The sequence below is a fragment of the Nansenia antarctica genome, assembly GCF_963989245.1.
Source record: "Nansenia antarctica genome assembly, chromosome: 17".
Lineage (NCBI taxonomy): Eukaryota > Metazoa > Chordata > Actinopteri > Argentiniformes > Microstomatidae > Nansenia > Nansenia antarctica.
The window spans coordinates 22,676,809-22,694,308 of record NC_137687.1 but is presented as its reverse complement, the minus strand read 5'-3'; the positions used below and the strand labels follow the sequence as shown (position 1 = coordinate 22,694,308).

General features: G+C 47.9%; 1 protein-coding gene across 1 annotated transcript in view; it reads left to right on the top strand.

Annotated features, from left to right (window-relative positions):
- sik3 (SIK family kinase 3) overlaps positions 1–17,500 on the top strand; it is a gene marked incomplete at its 3' end in the record, with an annotated part of 71,086 nt that overhangs the window by 39,423 nt on the left and 14,163 nt on the right. The window contains exons 8-16 of the mRNA XM_080547442.1: positions 951–1,061; positions 2,314–2,448; positions 3,169–3,246; positions 4,399–4,508; positions 5,015–5,174; positions 5,907–6,056; positions 6,767–6,840; positions 7,512–7,643; positions 14,197–14,338. Of these exons, the coding sequence (XP_080403568.1) occupies positions 951–1,061; positions 2,314–2,448; positions 3,169–3,246; positions 4,399–4,508; positions 5,015–5,174; positions 5,907–6,056; positions 6,767–6,840; positions 7,512–7,643; positions 14,197–14,338 (1,092 nt within the window). The remainder of the gene's footprint in view (positions 1–950; positions 1,062–2,313; positions 2,449–3,168; positions 3,247–4,398; positions 4,509–5,014; positions 5,175–5,906; positions 6,057–6,766; positions 6,841–7,511; positions 7,644–14,196; positions 14,339–17,500) is intronic.

The window sequence follows — 17,500 nt, the reverse complement described above, 5'->3', positions numbered from 1 at the left end:
CATCTACTGCTGCCCTCCATCCTGTTGAAAGCTGCTGTTGTTAATAATAATAATAATAATATCCTAGTTTTATATAGCGCCTTTCACAAACCCAAGGACGCTTTACAGAATTTACAGACAGAAAGTCAGACAGACACAGCAGAAACCCCCCTCCCCAAAGAGACAGTGACAGCGACAAAACTAAACTAGGGGCCAAAGGCCTCGGTGAAGAGCTAAGTTTTGAGGGCTGATTTGAAGGTGTCCAGGGTAGGGGCATTGCGGATCACTGTGGGGAGAGAGTTCCAGAGGGTGGGTGTGCTGCCACACTGAAGGCTCTGTCCCCGAAGGTCCGTAGGTTGGTGCGGGGGGTGGAGAGCAGACCCATGTCTGAGGACCGCAGGTTCCGGGATGGGGTATGTTGGCAGAGAAGGTCAGTGAGGTACTGGGGGGCGCAGGCATGGAGGGATTTGTAGGTGAGAAGGAGGATTTTGTACATGATGCAGGACTTGACCAGAAGCCAGTGGAGGTGAATGAGGGTGGGGGTGATGTGCTGCCAGGGCTGGCAGTGTGAGTGAGAACCTTGGCAGCTGAGTTCTGCACTACTACTGGAGCCTGTCCAGGGCTTTGCTGGGAACCCCGAACAGGACACCATTGCAATAGTCCAGGCAGGAGGTGACGAAGGCACGGACGAGGGTTTCGGCCACAGAGTCAGCCCTATCCATCATCTTAGATTCCTCTAGAACTGTGTGTGTGTGTGAATACATTATAATATGGTGTTTCTCTCTCTCTCTTTCTCTCTCTCTCGCACGTGCGCTCTCTCTCTTTTTCTATTACTTTCTGTCTCTTTCCCTCTCGTGCGCGCGCGCGCTCTGCTCTCTCTTTTTCTATTTCTTTCTGTCTCTTTCTGTCTCTCTCTTTCTCTTTCTCTCTCTCTCCCTCCCTCCCTCTCTCTCTATATCCCTCTCTCTCAGTTGATAGTGGAGTGTGAGCAGGTGAAGTCGGAGAGAGAAACAGAGCTCATTAACGAACAGGTGCTGATGGCCATGTCTGAGATGGGTCTGGACCGCGAGCGCACACTCCAGGTGAGAACACACACACACACACACTCATACACAACTCTCCTGCCTCATCTCCAACCACACAAAACATCACATCTCCTATTAAGAGATGGCCATGGTGGTAGACTAGACTAATGCTGTTGCGTTTGGAAGTCAAAGATCATATTTTGAGTTTTTTTTCCCTAATAGTTCTCGTTCGGGGGATACTATAGTGGTTACTGGGCCCACTTCAGGGGCGAGCCCTGTTTTATCCACTATTTATATTATTGACATTATTTTATCCCTGAGTGGTTGTCAAGCTCATCTGTACGCGGATGACACAATTATCTACTGCACTGGACTCTGTACAATCAGCTATTGACAATCTGCAACTCTCATTTAATGCTCTGCTAGATCAGCTCATTGCCATAAACTATTTTGTACTCAATGCAAAACAAAATGTATGGTGTTCTCTAGGGCCAGAGATATTCCTCAAAATAGTTTGCATATTTCGACTAGAAATGGGTCTGTCATAGAGAAGGTTACAGATTACATAAATATCTTGGAATCTGGCTAGATGGAACAATTTGGACAACTTTGGATTCTGTCTATCATTCTGCTCTTAGATTGATCACTGGTGACAGATATGATACACACCACTGCAGCTTATATGAGAAAGGGGGTTGGTCTTCTCTGGCGGAATAAACATTGGTATCTATTTATCTTAAACTTCCGGCCATTACCGGAAAGTTACCTCCTTATCTTCCATTATTAGTTGATTGGAACTATGGACCCTATTTGACACGCTGAAATGACTACTGGCTTACTGACTGGCTTACACTAGAGGTTCCCCACATACAGACCGCAGCAACAAATGCTGCTAACAGTTGCACATTGCTACGAACGTCTAACTGCATTTTCATAACATCACAACATGCTGAGAGAATATTGACATGCTAAAAACACATAAGTACACATAATTAGATTATCACACAGTCCTTGCTTTTGAACACAAAAGTTTGTTTACAAGTAAAGTCTGGTAGCCTACGGCAAACAAGAACAGTGAATCAAATCCACAAATTATAAGTATTAAGTGATCATTAAACTGTTGTTTATTATATCGAGTGGGTACTTCAAAACTTCAAGTTGCGTGTTATGAAAAAACAAAAACAAAAAAAACATATTGTTGTCACAATAACTTTCACTTTCATTTTCGCGTCTGCGAGTGGTTTAGCCCTAGACTGGCTTGCGTCACAAATGTGCCCAAACTCTCTCTCTTGTTTCTGTGGTCCTGTAGTCGCTGCACACCGATGCGTACGATCACTACAGCGCCATCTACAGTCTGCTCGCGGACCGCCTGAAGAAACACAAGACGCTGCGCGTGGCCCCGCCCACGCCGCGTCCCATTGGCTACCCTCTCAACGCCGTACAGGTAACCAATCAGCTACTGTGTTGCTACTAGACAATGACCAATCTGACGCCATATCACACACACGCAAACACACTCACACAAACACACATGCACGCACACACACAAACACGCGTGCACACACACACATACACACACACACGCACACCCATACATACGCACACACACACAACTCTAAAGCACAACAAAACATGCAAGTGTAGATTGATACGATACGATAGCTAACGGCTAACAATGGCACATCGCTAAGAACGTGTAACTGCATTTATATAACATCACAACATGCTGATAGAACATCAACATGCTAAAAACATAACTACACATAATTAGATGATCACACAGTTCTTGCTTTTGAACACGTAAATGAAAACGACAGTAGGTTTCCAAGTCATTATCACTTACCCAGTAGCCTACGGCAAACGAGAACAGTGAATCCAACCCACAAATAATATGTATTGTTAGTACTTAGTGATCGTTATTATATCGAGTGGGTACTTCAAAACTTCAAGTTGCGTATTATGAAGGAAAAAAAAAGACTTTTCCCCTGCTTTTATATTCATTCTATGCTTGTATATGTTTTTATATTGCATATTGTATATGTTTTTATATTCACTTTATGTTCTTATCCTTGTTGTAAAGCACTTTGAGCTGCATTTCTGGTATGAACATTAGAGTTAACCATAGAGCTAAGAGAGTGTGTGTGTGTGTGTGTGTCTCCTGCAGACGGATCAGCAGGGTAATCCCGTTAGTATGACCGTTCCTCACGTCCAGCTCATCAACCCAGAGAACCAGATCGTCGAGGTGATTGCCCCCCCCCCCCGACCTCCTCATCATCGTCATGACGACGTTAGCCTAGGGTTAGATTAGGCTAACTAGCGCAGGTGTGATTACACGCCAGGATGTCACGGTGCACCTGTGCTAGGGTAAACCAGGGTGTCACACTCTAAAGATGTTCACACTGTCAAAATCTCATACCATGACACCCTTGGTCTCCATGACACCCCTAGTCTACAATGGTAGCTAGCCCCTTAGTATAATCAGAACTACAATTATTTTATTTGGAAGTTTACAGTACCAGTCAAACGTTTGGACACGTTTGTTCGAAAGTTATATCAAAGTGTTGTTTTCTGACTTTCTGGAGAACATTGTCCATTGTGGATGGAAATGTCTTTACCGAAACTCTGTGACAATCAGAGTTCACTGAATTACGTGTGTGCAGCGTTTCTGTTCAAAAGTTAACTTTCCCATTCAATTGAATGGGGAAGTGTGTCCAAACCTTTGACTGGTACTGTGTATTATTACATTTCCACATACAGGAAATTGTAGTGACCAAATATAGTGATGTAGGCCTTTTAGATGTTGAAAGATGATGACATTGTGGGGTGAAACCAGTCATTCCAGGTCTGGGATCAGTATAATACGTGTGAAATGCGTTTAGTCCCAGAAGGGTCACTTCCAAGGGTTAGGTCACTTCCATTGACCTAGATTAACCTAGTTAACCTAATTAACCTAGTTATTAACCTATTAACCGAGCTTAGTCTTAGTCTAAGAAGCATCTTCAATGGAGTCTGTATTGAAAGTGGACTTTGCTTAGTCTAACTGTCTCTGTCTCTGTCTGTCTCTCTGTCTGTTTGTCTGTGTGTGTCTGTCTGTCTGTCTGTCTGCCTGTCTCTGTCTGTCTGTCTCTCTGTCTGTCTTTCTGCCTGTCTGTCTCCCTGCCTGTCTGTCTGTCTCTCTCTCTGTCTATCTGTCTGTCTCCCTGTCTGCCTGCCTGCCTGTCTGTCTGTCTCTCTGTCTCCCTGTCTCTCTGCCTGTCTCCCTGCCTGTCTGTCTCCCTGCCTGTCTCCCTGCCTGTCTGTCTCCCTGCCTGTCTCCCTGTCTGTCTGCCTGTCTCCCTGTCTGTCTGTCTCCCTGTCTCCCTGCCTGTCTGTCTCCCTGCCTGTCTCCCTGCAGCCTGATGGTAACATGGCGTTGGACAGTGACGAGGGGGAGGAGCCGTCACCTGAGGCCATGGCTCGCTACCTGTCCATGAGGAGACACACCGTGGGCGTGCCTGACCCCAGGTAGGGCGTGTGTGAGAGAGAGAGAGAGAGTGTGTCTGTGTGTGAGAGAGAGTGAGTGAGAGAGAGAGAGTGTGTGTGTATATGTGTGTCTGGTTGGGTGGGTGTCTGTGAGTGTACCTGTGTGTGTGTGTGTGTGTGTGTGTGTGTGTGTGTGTGTGTGTCTGTGTGTGTGTGTGTGTGTGTACCTGTGTGTGTGGAAGAGAGCGCTGTGGGTGTGTGTGAGTGTGTGAGTGTGTGAGTGTGTGAGTGTGTGAGTGTGTGAGTGTGTGAGTGTGAGTGTGTGTGAGTGTGAGTGTGTCTGTGTTCCTGTGTGATCTGTGTGTATGTATGCATGCGTGTCTGTGTGTGTGTTCCTGTTGTGTGTGTGTGTGTGTGTGTGTGTGTGTGTGTGTGTGTGTGTGTGAGTGTGAGTGTGAGTGTGTGTGTGTGTGTGTGTGTGTGTGTGTGCGTGCGTTCACACATGTCTTATCTCACACCGTGTTGACTGTGTCGCCCCCTTGTGGCAGGGGGGAGATGGCGGAGGAGATGCAGAAGTTGCCCCCAGGCTTCCCCCGGGGCGTGGTGGCCCCCCAGCCCCCCTTCCCCCCGCTGGCCGCCAACATCGGCCACATGCACACACTCATGCCCACCCAGAACATGCAGCCCACTCAGCAGCTGGAGTACAAGGTGAGGGGGTTGTGTGTGTTAGAGAGAGTGTGTGTGTGTGTGTGTGTGTGTTGTTGTAATAATAATAATAACTTTTTATTTGTATAGAGCTTTTCTTGCAAACGTTGCAGCTCAAAGTGCTCCAATCATTATATAATCCTAATTTAATGATTTAGTCATTTAAAGGCAATATTAAAAAGATGGGTTTTTAGTCTTGACTTGAACATATCTGCTGAGGTTGCATCCCTAATGTAAACTGGCAGTGAGACACAATCTGGGTGTATAACATGAGAATGCAATATGTGTTATGTGTTGTAGATAGAGAGAGTGTGTGGATGGGTGGGTGTGTGTATGTGTGTGTGTTTAGAGCAGTGTGTGTGTATGTGTGTATGTGTTTAGAGCAGTGTGTGTATGTGTGTGTGTGTATTTAGAGCAGTGTGTGTATGTGTGTGTGTGTATTTAGAGCAGTGTTTCTCAACTGGTGGTGGGTCGCGACCCAAAAGTGGGTTGTTGCAGAGTCAGACTCCTGAACTCTCAGAGCTCTGAATGGGTTGCGGTCGGATGGAGTGTGTGGTAAAACAACAACAACAACAACACCCTAACCCTGACAACAACCACACTTCTATTTATTACACTAGAGAGTGAGTTCTAGTGTTTTAGCTTTCGGATGTCAGACTTTGATGTTGACAGATGTGCGTGAAGGACAGTGCAGTAGTAACCACACTGACGTCCCCCCCCCCCCCCCCCCTACAGGAGCAGTCCCTGCTGCAGCCCCCCACCCTGCAGCTGCTGAACGGCATGGGACCCCTGGGCCGCCGGGCCTCCGACGGGGGGGCCAACATCCAGCTGCCCCCCCAGCTGCTCAAGAGGCCCCGGGGGCAGTCCCCTCTGGTCACCAGCCCTGTGAGTACACCTGGGGGGGAAGGTGGAGGGTGTGTGTGTGGGGAGGGGGGGAGGGTGTGAGAGTGGGTGGGTGGGTGGGTGGGGAGGGGGGGAGGGTGTGAGAGTGGGTGAGTGTGGGTGGGTGGGGGGAGAGAGTGTGTGGGTTCGTGTGAGGGTGTGTGAGGGTGTGTGTGTGTGAGTGAGTGGGTGGGTGGGTGTGAGGTGTGTGTGTGTGTGTGTGTGTGTGTGTGTGTGTGTGAGTGAGTGTGCGTGTGCGTGTGCGTGTGTGTGTGTGTGTGAGTGTGCATAGCCGCTCTATCAGTGTCTATGTGGCCCACTGGGTTGACGGATATAACTCCTGTTGGTAGAGATTGATCATCATCATCATCATCATCATCATCATCATCATCATCATCATCGTTGTCATCATGTGCTATTCCCCCCTCCACCTCTCCTCTTCTTCTTCTCCCCCTCCTCCTCTTCCTGTCCTCCTCCCATCTGTCTTTCCTCTCCTCCTCTTCCTCTCCTCCTCTCCTCCTCCTCTCCCTCCTCTCCTCCTCCTCTCCCTCCTCCCTCCTGTCCTCCTCCTCTCCCTCCTCCCTCCTGTCCTCCCCCCCACCTCTCCACCTCTCCTCCTCCTTCTCTCCTCCCCCCACCTCTCCTCCTCCTCTCCTCCTCTCCTCCTCTCCTCTCCTCTCCTCCTCTCCTCTCCTCTCCTCCTCCTCTCCCAGCACCCCATCCCAGCAGTCGCTCCGGTGGATGAGGAGGGTTCTGATGGGGAGCCGGACCAGGAGGCCGTGCAGAGGTAAGCCTGGGGGTGGGGGGGCGGCTGGGGGGGGTCTGGGGGTCCGTGGGGGTGGAGGTGGGGGGAGGGGGGGCGACCGTAGAACCGCTGGTGTTCCTGGGTTACTGGGAGTGTGTGCCAGCTAGGCTACAGCACTGCTTTTCTACCACTAGAGGGAGCACTGTTTACCCAGTCCCCCCCCCCCCCGTCCCCCCCCTCAGTCCCCTCCCTCCTCTCTCTCTCTCGCTCTCTCCATCACGCAAAAAAAAAACTGGCTTTCATGAAGCAAAAAAAACTTCCCCCTCCGAACTTCACAATCTCAACCTCTACCGAAATCTACTACTCTCTACCTTTCACTTCTCATTTCAAATTGTTTTTTTCTTAACGCCAAATTCTCTCTCTTCTCTCTCACACATGGCTTGGCTAACTCTGAAAGCTTGCAAAAGACAGAAAGAAATCAACAACAAAAACAACAACAAAAAACAAAATCCAATCCTCAAATTGGAAAAATGTGAGGGGGGTTTTTCATGGGTGGGAGTGAGACGGGGGAGGGGTTAGAGGGAGGGGGGGTGGCGGGGTTTCTCTAATAATTATGACTGGCCGTGCCCCCCCCCCCCGAGGGGCCAGCCAATGAGGAGACAGAGAGCTTGACCAGTGCTGCTTCCTTCCTGTCTCCCCTCCCCGCGACTCAGGTACCTGGCCAACCGCTCCAAGCGCCACACGACTCACGCGCTCATGGGCGGCTGCGGTGGCGGCGAGTCGTCAGACTCCCAGAGGGCCCAGGGCTCCCGGCAGAGGGGCTGGGCCCCGGAGACGCACTGCCGGTGAGGAAGGGGCCCCCCCACACTGAGCTGACACGCCTGGCTAGAGCCATGCTAGAGGGTTAGGGGCTAGGCCAGGGCTAGGGCAGGGTTAGGGTGGTAGGACAGGGTTAGGACAGGCTTAGGACAGGGTTAGGACAGGGTTAGGGGTAGGGTAGGGGTAGAGATGGAGAGTAGGGTATGTAGTATGTAGCAGGGGTATGTAGTATGTAGCAGGGGTATGTAGTATGTAGTATGTAGCAGGGGTATGTAGTATGTAGCAGGGGTATGTAGTATGTAGCAGAGGTATGTAGTATGTAGCAGGGGTATGTAGTATGTAGTATGTAGCAGGGGTATGTAGTATGTAGTATGTAGCAGGGGTATGTAGTATGTAGCAGGGGTATGTAGTATGTAGCAGAGGTATGTAGTATGTAGCAGGGGTATGTAGTATGTAGCAGGGGTATGTAGTATGTAGCAGGGGTATGTAGTATGTAGTATGTAGGGGTATGTAGTATGTAGCAGGGGTATGTAGTATGTAGCAGGGGTATGTAGTATGTAGTATGTAGCAGGGGTATGTAGTATGTAGCAGGGGTATGTAGTATGTAGCAGCGGTATGTAGTATGTAGTATGTAGGGGTATGTAGTATGTAGCAGGGGTATGTAGTATGTAGTATGTAGGGGTATGTAGTATGTAGTATGTAGGGGTATGTAGTATGTAGCAGGGGTATGTAGTATGTAGTATGTAGGGGTATGTAGTATGTAGCAGGGGTATGTAGTATGTAGTATGTAGGGGTATGTAGTATGTAGTATGTAGGGGTATGTAGTATGTAGCAGGGGTATGTAGTATGTAGTATGTAGGGGTATGTAGTATGTAGTATGTAGCAGGGGTATGTAGTATGTAGTATGTAGCAGGGGTATGTAGTATGTAGGGGTATGTAGTATGTAGTATGTAGCAGGGGTATGTCGTATGTAGTATGTAGCAGCGGTATGTAGTATGTAGTATGTAGCAGGGGTATGTAGTATGTAGTATGTAGCAGCGGTATGTAGTATGTAGCAGGGGTATGTAGTATGTAGCAGGGGTATGTAGTATGTAGTATGTAGCAGCGGTATGTAGTATGTATTATGTAGCAGGGGTATGTAGTATGTAGTATGTAGCAGCGGTATGTAGTATGTAGCAGGGGTATGTCGTATGTAGCAGGGGTATGTAGTATGTAGCAGGGGTATGTAGTATGTAGTATGTAGCAGGGGTATGTAGTATGTAGTATGTAGCAGGGGTATGTAGTATGTAGTATGTAGCAGGGGTATGTAGTATGTAGTATGTAGCAGGGGTATGTAGTATGTAGTATGTAGCAGGGGTATGTAGTATGTAGCAGGGGTATGTAGTATGTAGCAGGGGTATGTAGTATGTAGTATGTAGCAGGGGTATGTAGTATGTAGTATGTAGCAGGGGTATGTAGTATGTAGTATGTAGCAGAGGTATGTAGTACGGTATGTAGTATGTAGTATGTAGTATGTAGCAGGGGTATTTTTTAGGATATGGAGTAGGGGTAGTTTATAGGGTAGAGGGAGGGGTAGTTTATAGGGTAGAGGGAGGGGTAGTTTATAGGGTAGAGGCGGGGGTAGTTTATAGGGTAGGGGCGGGGGTAGTTTGTAGGGTAGAGGCGGGGGTAGTTTATAGGGTAGGGGCGGGGGTAGTTTATAGGGTAGGGGCGGGGGTAGTTTATAGGGTAGAGGGAGGGGTAGTTTATAGGGTAGAGGCGGGGGTAGTTTATAGGGTAGGGGCGGGGGTAGTTTATAGGGTAGGGGCGGGGGTAGTTTATAGGGTAGAGGCGGGGGTAGTTTATAGGGTAGGGGCGGGGGTAGTTTATAGGGTAGGGGCGGGGGTAGTTTATAGGGTAGGGGCGGGGGTAGTTTATAGGGTAGGGGCGGGGGTAGTTTATAGGGTAGAGGCGGGGGTAGTTTATAGGGTAGGGGCGGGGGTAGTTTATAGGGTAGAGGTGGGGGTAGTTTATAGGGTAGAGGCGGGGGTAGTTTATAGGGTAGAGGCGGGGGTAGTTTATAGGGTAGAGGCGGGGGTAGTTTATAGGGTAGGGGCGGGGGTAGTTTATAGGGTAGGGGCGGGGGTAGTTTATAGGGTAGGGGCGGGGGTAGTTTATAGGGTAGAGGCGGGGGTAGTTTATAGGGTAGAGGCGGGGGTAGTTTATAGGGTAGAGGCGGGGGTAGTTTATAGGGTAGGGGCGGGGGTAGTTTATAGGGTAGAGGGAGGGGTAGTTTATAGGGTAGGGGCAGGGGTAGTTTATAGGGTAGGGGCGGGGGTAGTTTATAGGGTAGGGGCGGGGGTAGTTTATAGGGTAGAGGCGGGGGTAGTTTATAGGGTAGAGGGAGGGGTAGTTTATAGGGTAGGGGCGGGGGTAGTTTATAGGGTAGAGGGAGGGGTAGTTTATAGGGTAGAGGGAGGGGTAGTTTATAGGGTAGAGGCGGGGGTAGTTTATAGGGTAGAGGCGGGGGTAGTTTATAGGGTAGAGGCGGGGGTAGTTTATAGGGTAGGGGCGGGGGTAGTTTATAGGGTAGAGGCGGGGGTAGTTTATAGGGTAGAGGGAGGGGTAGTTTATAGGGTAGGGGCGGGGGTAGTTTATAGGGTAGAGGCGGGGGTAGTTTATAGGGTAGAGGGAGGGGTAGTTTATAGGGTAGAGGTAGTTTATAGGGTAGGGGCGGGGGTAGTTTATAGGGTAGAGGGAGGGGTAGTTTATAGGGTAGAGGCGGGGGTAGTTTATAGGGTAGAGGCGGGGGTAGTTTATAGGGTAGAGGCGGGGGTAGTTTATAGGGTAGGGGCGGGGGTAGTTTATAGGGTAGAGGCGGGGGTAGTTTATAGGGTAGAGGCGGGGGTAGTTTATAGGGTAGAGGCGGGGGTAGTTTATAGGGTAGGGGCGGGGGTAGTTTATAGGGTAGAGGCGGGGGTAGTTTATAGGGTAGAGGCGGGGGTAGTTTATAGGGTAGAGGCGGGGGTAGTTTATAGGGTAGGGGCGGGGGTAGTTTATAGGGTAGGGGCGGGGGTAGTTTATAGGGTAGGGGCGGGGGTAGTTTATAGGGTAGAGGGAGGGGTAGTTTATAGGGTAGAGGCGGGGGTGGTTTATAGGGTAGGGGCGGGGGTAGTTTATAGGGTAGGGGCGGGGGTAGTTTATAGGGTAGGGGCGGGGGTAGTTTGTAGGGTAGGGGCGGGGGTAGTTTATAGGGTAGAGGCGGGGGTAGTTTGTAGGGTAGGGGCGGGGGTAGTTTATAGGGTAGGGGCGGGGGTAGTTTATAGGGTAGGGGCGGGGTAGTTTATAGGGTAGGGGCGGGGGTAGTTTATAGGGTAGGGGCGGGGGTAGTTTATAGGGTAGGGGTAGTTTATAGGGTAGGGGCGGGGGTAGTTAATAGGGTAGGGGCAGGGGTGAGTGAACATGAACCACCAAGGGGGGTTGTTGGAGGTGGAGAAATAAAGAGAAAAGGGCCAAGAGAGGGAAAGAGGTAGGGAGGGAAGGAAGGGAGGGGGAGGGAGGTAGCAACACTGCCCTCTTAACGGCCCCACACCGAACCAACACGCATAGGTGTGTCACACACAGGTCCCCCCGAAACACAGGAAAGGGGGGAAACAGCGTGCTCAACTCTTTAAACAACAAACTCTTTTTAAAACAAAACTGCGTATTTTAGGGTCTAGGGCTGAGGAAAGAACACCTGCCCTTAGACGGAGTTACTTTTCATTTCATCATCGAATGCGTACCTGCAGCAGCGCGTCGGAAGGACCGCTCCGCCGGAAAAAAGGCGTTCGTTTGGTGCCGCCCGCTGCTGCCAGTACGCATTCAACGACTAAAGCCTGGTACACACATAAAGATGTTCTAAACCTTAACAGATTTTTCTATCTGAGAGAGACCCCACACATGAAGATAAAAAATCACGGATTGAACAGTTTTGATCGTATTGTGTGTGGTGTGCACACATACATAAAAGATCTGACCTCCGACAGTCTAGAGTCTCGTCCCCCAAGCCAGAAATCTCGCGTGATCAGGTCAGTAGTACCCTGACTGACCTGTACGAGGCAGCCATGTGCGACAGGGCAAATATAGTGCCGAAGAACGAAAAGAAGAAGTCAGCTCGCTTCTCGATTGGCTACATTTCAGCCACAGTCACAATCAGACTCGGGAGTTGTCGGGAGTTGCCCACACACAAGAGGACTTTCGATCTTAGATATTGTTTGAACACGTTTAATATTTACGATCGTCGGCCCCGACCATTTTCCGAGCAGATTGTCGGGAGAAATTGACTCTTAACACACCTCACACCCCAGGATAATCTTGTAGGATAATCTTTAGAGCCATCCGATAATCGGGCGTTTGATGTCCTTGGTCGGAAGGGGGGAAATCGGTCCAAAATGGGCCAGATTATCTTTATGTGTGTACCAGGCTTTAAAGTAACTCTAGCGAGCACATGTTTACTTTTCCCTCCCCCCCCTCCCCCGACACACAGACACAGAGACGTGGTCGTGGTCCAACGCAGGACGTCCTGCCCGCCTCTGAATCTGCGAGACATGTCCCTTGTTGTCCACACATCTGGGGAGCTGAGACTGGGACTGGGGCGGAGACGGGGACAGGGACATGGAGACAGGGACAAGGACAGGGATGCGGGGACAGGGTCAGACCGAGACTGGGACAGACGATGACAGACAGGGACAGAGACAGGGACAGAGACAGGGACAGAGACAAGGACAGGGACGAAGACAGACAGACAGGGACAGAGACAGACTGAGACAGGAACAGACAGTGACAGGGAGAGGGACAACCATGCAGGGACAGACAGGGACAGAGAGTGACAGAGACAGAGTGCAGGGACAGAGACAGAGACAGGGACGGGGACAGAGACAGGGACAGCCATGCAGGGACGGGGGCAGGGAGAGGGACACAGACAGACAGGGACAACCATACAGGGACAACCATACAGGGACAGTGACAGAGACAGACAGGGACAGAGACAGACAGGGACAGAGACAGACAGGGGCAGAGACAGGACAGACAGTGCAGGGACGGGGAGAGAGACAACCATACAGGGACAGAGACAGACAGAGACAGACAGAGACAGACAGAGACAGTCAGAGACAGTCAGAGACAGACAGAGACAGACAGTGACAGACAGTGACAGGGACAACCATACAGGGACAGAGACAGACAGTGACAGGGACAACCATACAGGGACAGAGACAGGGACGGAGAGGGACAGACAGGGACAGAGACAGACAGGGACAGAGACAGACAGTGACAGGGACAACCATACAGGGACAGAGACAGGGACGGAGAGGGACAGACAGGGACAGAGACAACCATACAGGGACCACCTGGGAGACGTGGACACGCTGCAGCTGCATGTTCCCTTCACTGTCACACTCCCCAGCTTGACCCCGCGGGACGCGAGGGTCCACAGCCATGCACTAAGACACACAGGAGAACCAGAACTGTCCAGAACCGTCCAGAACCATCCAGAACTATCCAGAACTGTCCAGAACCGACCTGAAGGGATGGGATAGGCAGAAAGCTGTACGGCCCGTTCAGAGGCCAGGACCCATATGTTTTGCTTGTGCCTATCAGATCCTTTCATGATCAACTTGTTCAGTACCTGACTCGGGGAGGGGGAGGGGGAGGAGTCATTCCAGACTGGCTGTTGTGGCGGCCATTTTGTGTGGAGAAGAGAGTGCGAACTGACTGATTAAAAAAGTATTTTTGCCGCCTTTTTAGTTTTTACTTTTTTGGGGGAGTTTTATTTTGTTTCTTTTGTTTCGTTTGAACGATCGGTGTACACAATGTCTTCCTGGTCTAGGTTGTATAGAACACAGTAGCGTTAGTAGGGGGTCTCGTGTGCGTGTTGCGTGTGTGTTGCTGTGTTAGAACGGGACAAATGTTCAGCTGGCGCATTCTGTTGTCGCGTCAGGTCCCAGATCAGCTCTGTGGTGACAGCTAGATAATGATGCTGCGAGTTGTACAAGGTCCCATATAAATGTGTGTGTGTCTGTGTGTGTGTCTGTGTGTGTGTCTGTGTGTGTGCGTGTGCGTGTGCGTTTGCGTGTGTGTGTGTGTGTGTGTGTTCACCACCTGTTTTTATCCATTTCTATGTCTTGCTCCTGCTTCGTGTCTGTGTGTCTCGATCTCTCTCTGTCTGTCTTTCTCTATATGTGTGTCTCTGTGTGTGTGTGTGTGTGTGTGTGTGTGTGTCTGTCTGTCTGTCTGTCTGTCTGTGTCTATGTATGCACGTCTGTGTGTGTGTGTATGTATGTTTCCATGTACCGTCTATGTACATGTGTGTGTGCCTGCCTGTGTGTGTGTGTGCCTGTGTGTGTGTGTGTGTGTGTGTATATATATGTTTCCATGTACCGTCTACGTACATGTGTGTGTGCCTGTGTGTGTGTGTGTGTGTGTGTGTGTGCGCGCCTGCGCGTGTGTGTGTGTGTATATATGTTTCCATGTAACCTCTACGTACATGTGTGTGTGCCTGCCTGTGTGTGTGTGTGTGTGTGTGTGTGTGTGTGTGTGTGTGTGTGCCCCCGCCCCCCCCAGGTCCAGCTATAAGGACTGCAACACCCTCCACCTGCCCATGGAGCGCTTCTCCCCGGTGAGACGTTTCTCTGACGGGGCCGCCACCATCCAGGCCTTCAAGGCCCACCTGGAGAACAGCAGCCTCATCAGACAGCTCAAACAGGTACGCTCACACCTGTAACACACCTGTAACACACCTGTACACCTGTTGACCCACCTGGAGAACAGCAGCCTCCGTTGTGAGTTCAAATCCCGCCTGAAACACCATCACTAGTGTGTCCTTGGGTAAGACACTTAGCCCTCAATTACTCCAGGGAGACTGTCCCTGTGTAAATCGCTTTGGATAAAAAAAGCGTCTGCTAAATGGCAAATTCTTCTAAAACACCTCGATTGACACCTCAACGCCTCTCTCTCTCACCTCTAATCCCCTGCTTCCATCTGGGTACAGGAGGACTTCAGCAACCATGCGCCCCCCCCACCCACACACAAACAGGTTCAGAAACAGCTCGTACCCAAACGCAATACGTCTTCTTTGGCATCATGCCACATGCCATCACCAGGCTTAATCTAGGTCCAGGAAACTGCCCCCTAAGAGTGTTAACGATGACCTCTTGACGTCAATCACTTATTCCCAATGAGGACATTTAATTAGGCTGTCAGAGCAGGCTGTGGGAGGGGGGGGGTTCGTCTAGCTCGTCTGCTTGTTTTGGTTAAAACTCTCGCTGCTGCATTTTGGATTAATTGCAGCTGGCCAATAGCTTTCTTCGGAATACCAGAAAGGAGACTGTTACAATAGTCCAAACGTGTAATAACAAAAGCATGCATTAACACTTCTGCATCAGCTTGCCGGAGAACATTTCTAACTTTTGCAATATTCCGTAGATGATAAAAAGCAATTCTAGTGATCAATTTGATGTGAGGCTCAAAGCTTAAGTCAGAATCTATAATCACACCTAGATTCTTAGCTTCATGTTTGCAGTTTGAAAGCAAGGTTCCCATCGTATTCGACAATTTGTCTTTTTGTGGTTTTGGTCCAATGACAAGAATCTCAGTTTTGTCCTGATTTAGTTGTAGAAAGTTTTATATTTCGGAGCCAATTCTCCAGCGAGCTGAGAGCATGTGAATCATCAGGCAATACTGATATGTACAGCTGAGTATCATCAGCATAACTATGAAAATTGACACCATGTTTTCTGATGATTCCACCTAATGGGATCATGTACAGGGAGAAGAGCAAGGGACCAAGAATAGACCCCTGAGGGACCCCACATGTGATGTCAACATTATCAGAAACAGAGTCTCCCAGGACAACAGAGAAATGCCTCCCAGCTAGATAAGATTTAAACCACTCTAATACAAGTCCTGTGAGACTGACACAGTTTTCTAAACAGACTTAGACATTAACAGCTGTGTACTGAGTAATTTTCAACGGACAATAAATCTATACTGTTATTCAAGCAGCACACTGACTACTTTAAGTTATATCAAAGTTTCAGTAGGATAATGTTATCCCCTGAAAGGATATAACAGAATATTTGCAAAAATCTAAAGGGTGTACTCACTTTTGAGATATACTGTATTAGAATAGTGTGATCTACTGTATCAAAAGCTGCACTCAAATCTAACAAGACAAGAACTGATACACCACCAGCATCTATGATAAGTCTGAGATCGTTTACTTTACAACCTTGACTAATGCCGTCTCTGTACTGTGGTTAGAACGAAAACCTGATTGAAACTTCTCAAATAAAATGTTTTTGCTAAGAAAATCAGTAAGTTGTCTGAAAATCACTTTCTCATGGATTTTACTGAAATGAAAGGTTAGATATTGGTCTGAAATTTCAGAGAACAGAATTATCTTGCTTTCCTTTCTTAAGTAGTGGTTTTATAATGATAGATTTTAGGGGAGTGGGAAAGATGCCAGTTGATAGAGAGCAGTTCACAATGTCTAATACATTGTCAGTTAAACAGTCAAAAACACTTGTTGAACCATGTTGGGATTGGATCAAGTTGAGGATTTCATTTGTGAAACAACTGTTTTTAAAGTATGGGGTTGACAAGCTCAAATGAATCCATGACAGCAATAGGCATACTTAATTCATCTGGGAGTACCAAATTAGATTTTGAATTCTCTAATGATATTTCTGATCTTATAATGGAAATCTTTTCTTGAAAGAATGTAGCAAATTCATTACATCTAAGTGTTGAAAGTGACTAATTTTCAACAGGTGCAACCACTGAAGGGTTAATCAGATGATCAATGGTTGAAAAAAGCACTTTGGGGTTACCTTTGTTTTCAGAAATGATATCAGAGAAATAGGTTTGTCTAGCCAACTTCATTGCCCTATGTATATGTAAAGATCAGTTTTTTTTGTCAAATGTCAAGGTGTATATGTAGTTTAGACTTTCTCCATTTGTGCTCTGCTTTACGGCAGTTTCTTTTCAATTGGCAGAGTTCTTCATTTTTCCATGGTGCTTTGCGCTTTGATGACACTTTTTAGATTTTTTCTGGAGCTATAATATCAAGGGTAGTTCTTTGTTGTTGAAGCTCTCTACTAAGTTATCTTTGGAGAGTATTTCGCAAGGTGAAGAGAGTGAATTCATAAGGCTCATTAACTTTTCATTTGCCGATGAATTTAAACATCGCTTTTTGACAATGCGGTCCACATTCTTCTGTTTCATATTTAGCGTTACCTTAAAGAAAATACAGTAATGATCTGATACAGCAATGTCTAGAACAGAGGACACAGAAATATTCAATCCTTTTGAAATAACTAGATCTAATGTGTGGCCTTTGTTATGAGTAGTCTCTGTAATATGCTGAGTAAAATCTAGGGAAGATAATAGATTAATAAAACCTCTAGATTTGGATACATTATCTATATGAAAATTAAAATCACCAACCAATAGAGACCTATCATAGTCAGTTGATATGATAGACAAAAGATCAGAACATTCTTGTAGAAATTACTGGGGATGGTTTTGGTGGGCGATATATCACTACAATGAGAATAGGAGTATAATTTGTAAGTAATAAAGCTAGATGTTCAAAAGTGGAGAAATCTCCAAGAGTAATTTGTTTGCAATTAAAACTGTCACTATATATGCTTGCTAATCCACCTCCTTTCTTGTTTTTTCTAGTAACTTGGGGAAATAAATATTTGGGGGGAGAAGCTTCTGTAAGAGAGACAACTCCATCAGAACCAAGCCATGTTTCTGTTAGACACATAAAATCAAGCATATTATCAACAATTAGATCATTAATTATAAATGTTTTTGATGATAGTGATCTGATATTACAAAGTGCAAAGTTGAGTTGTCCAGA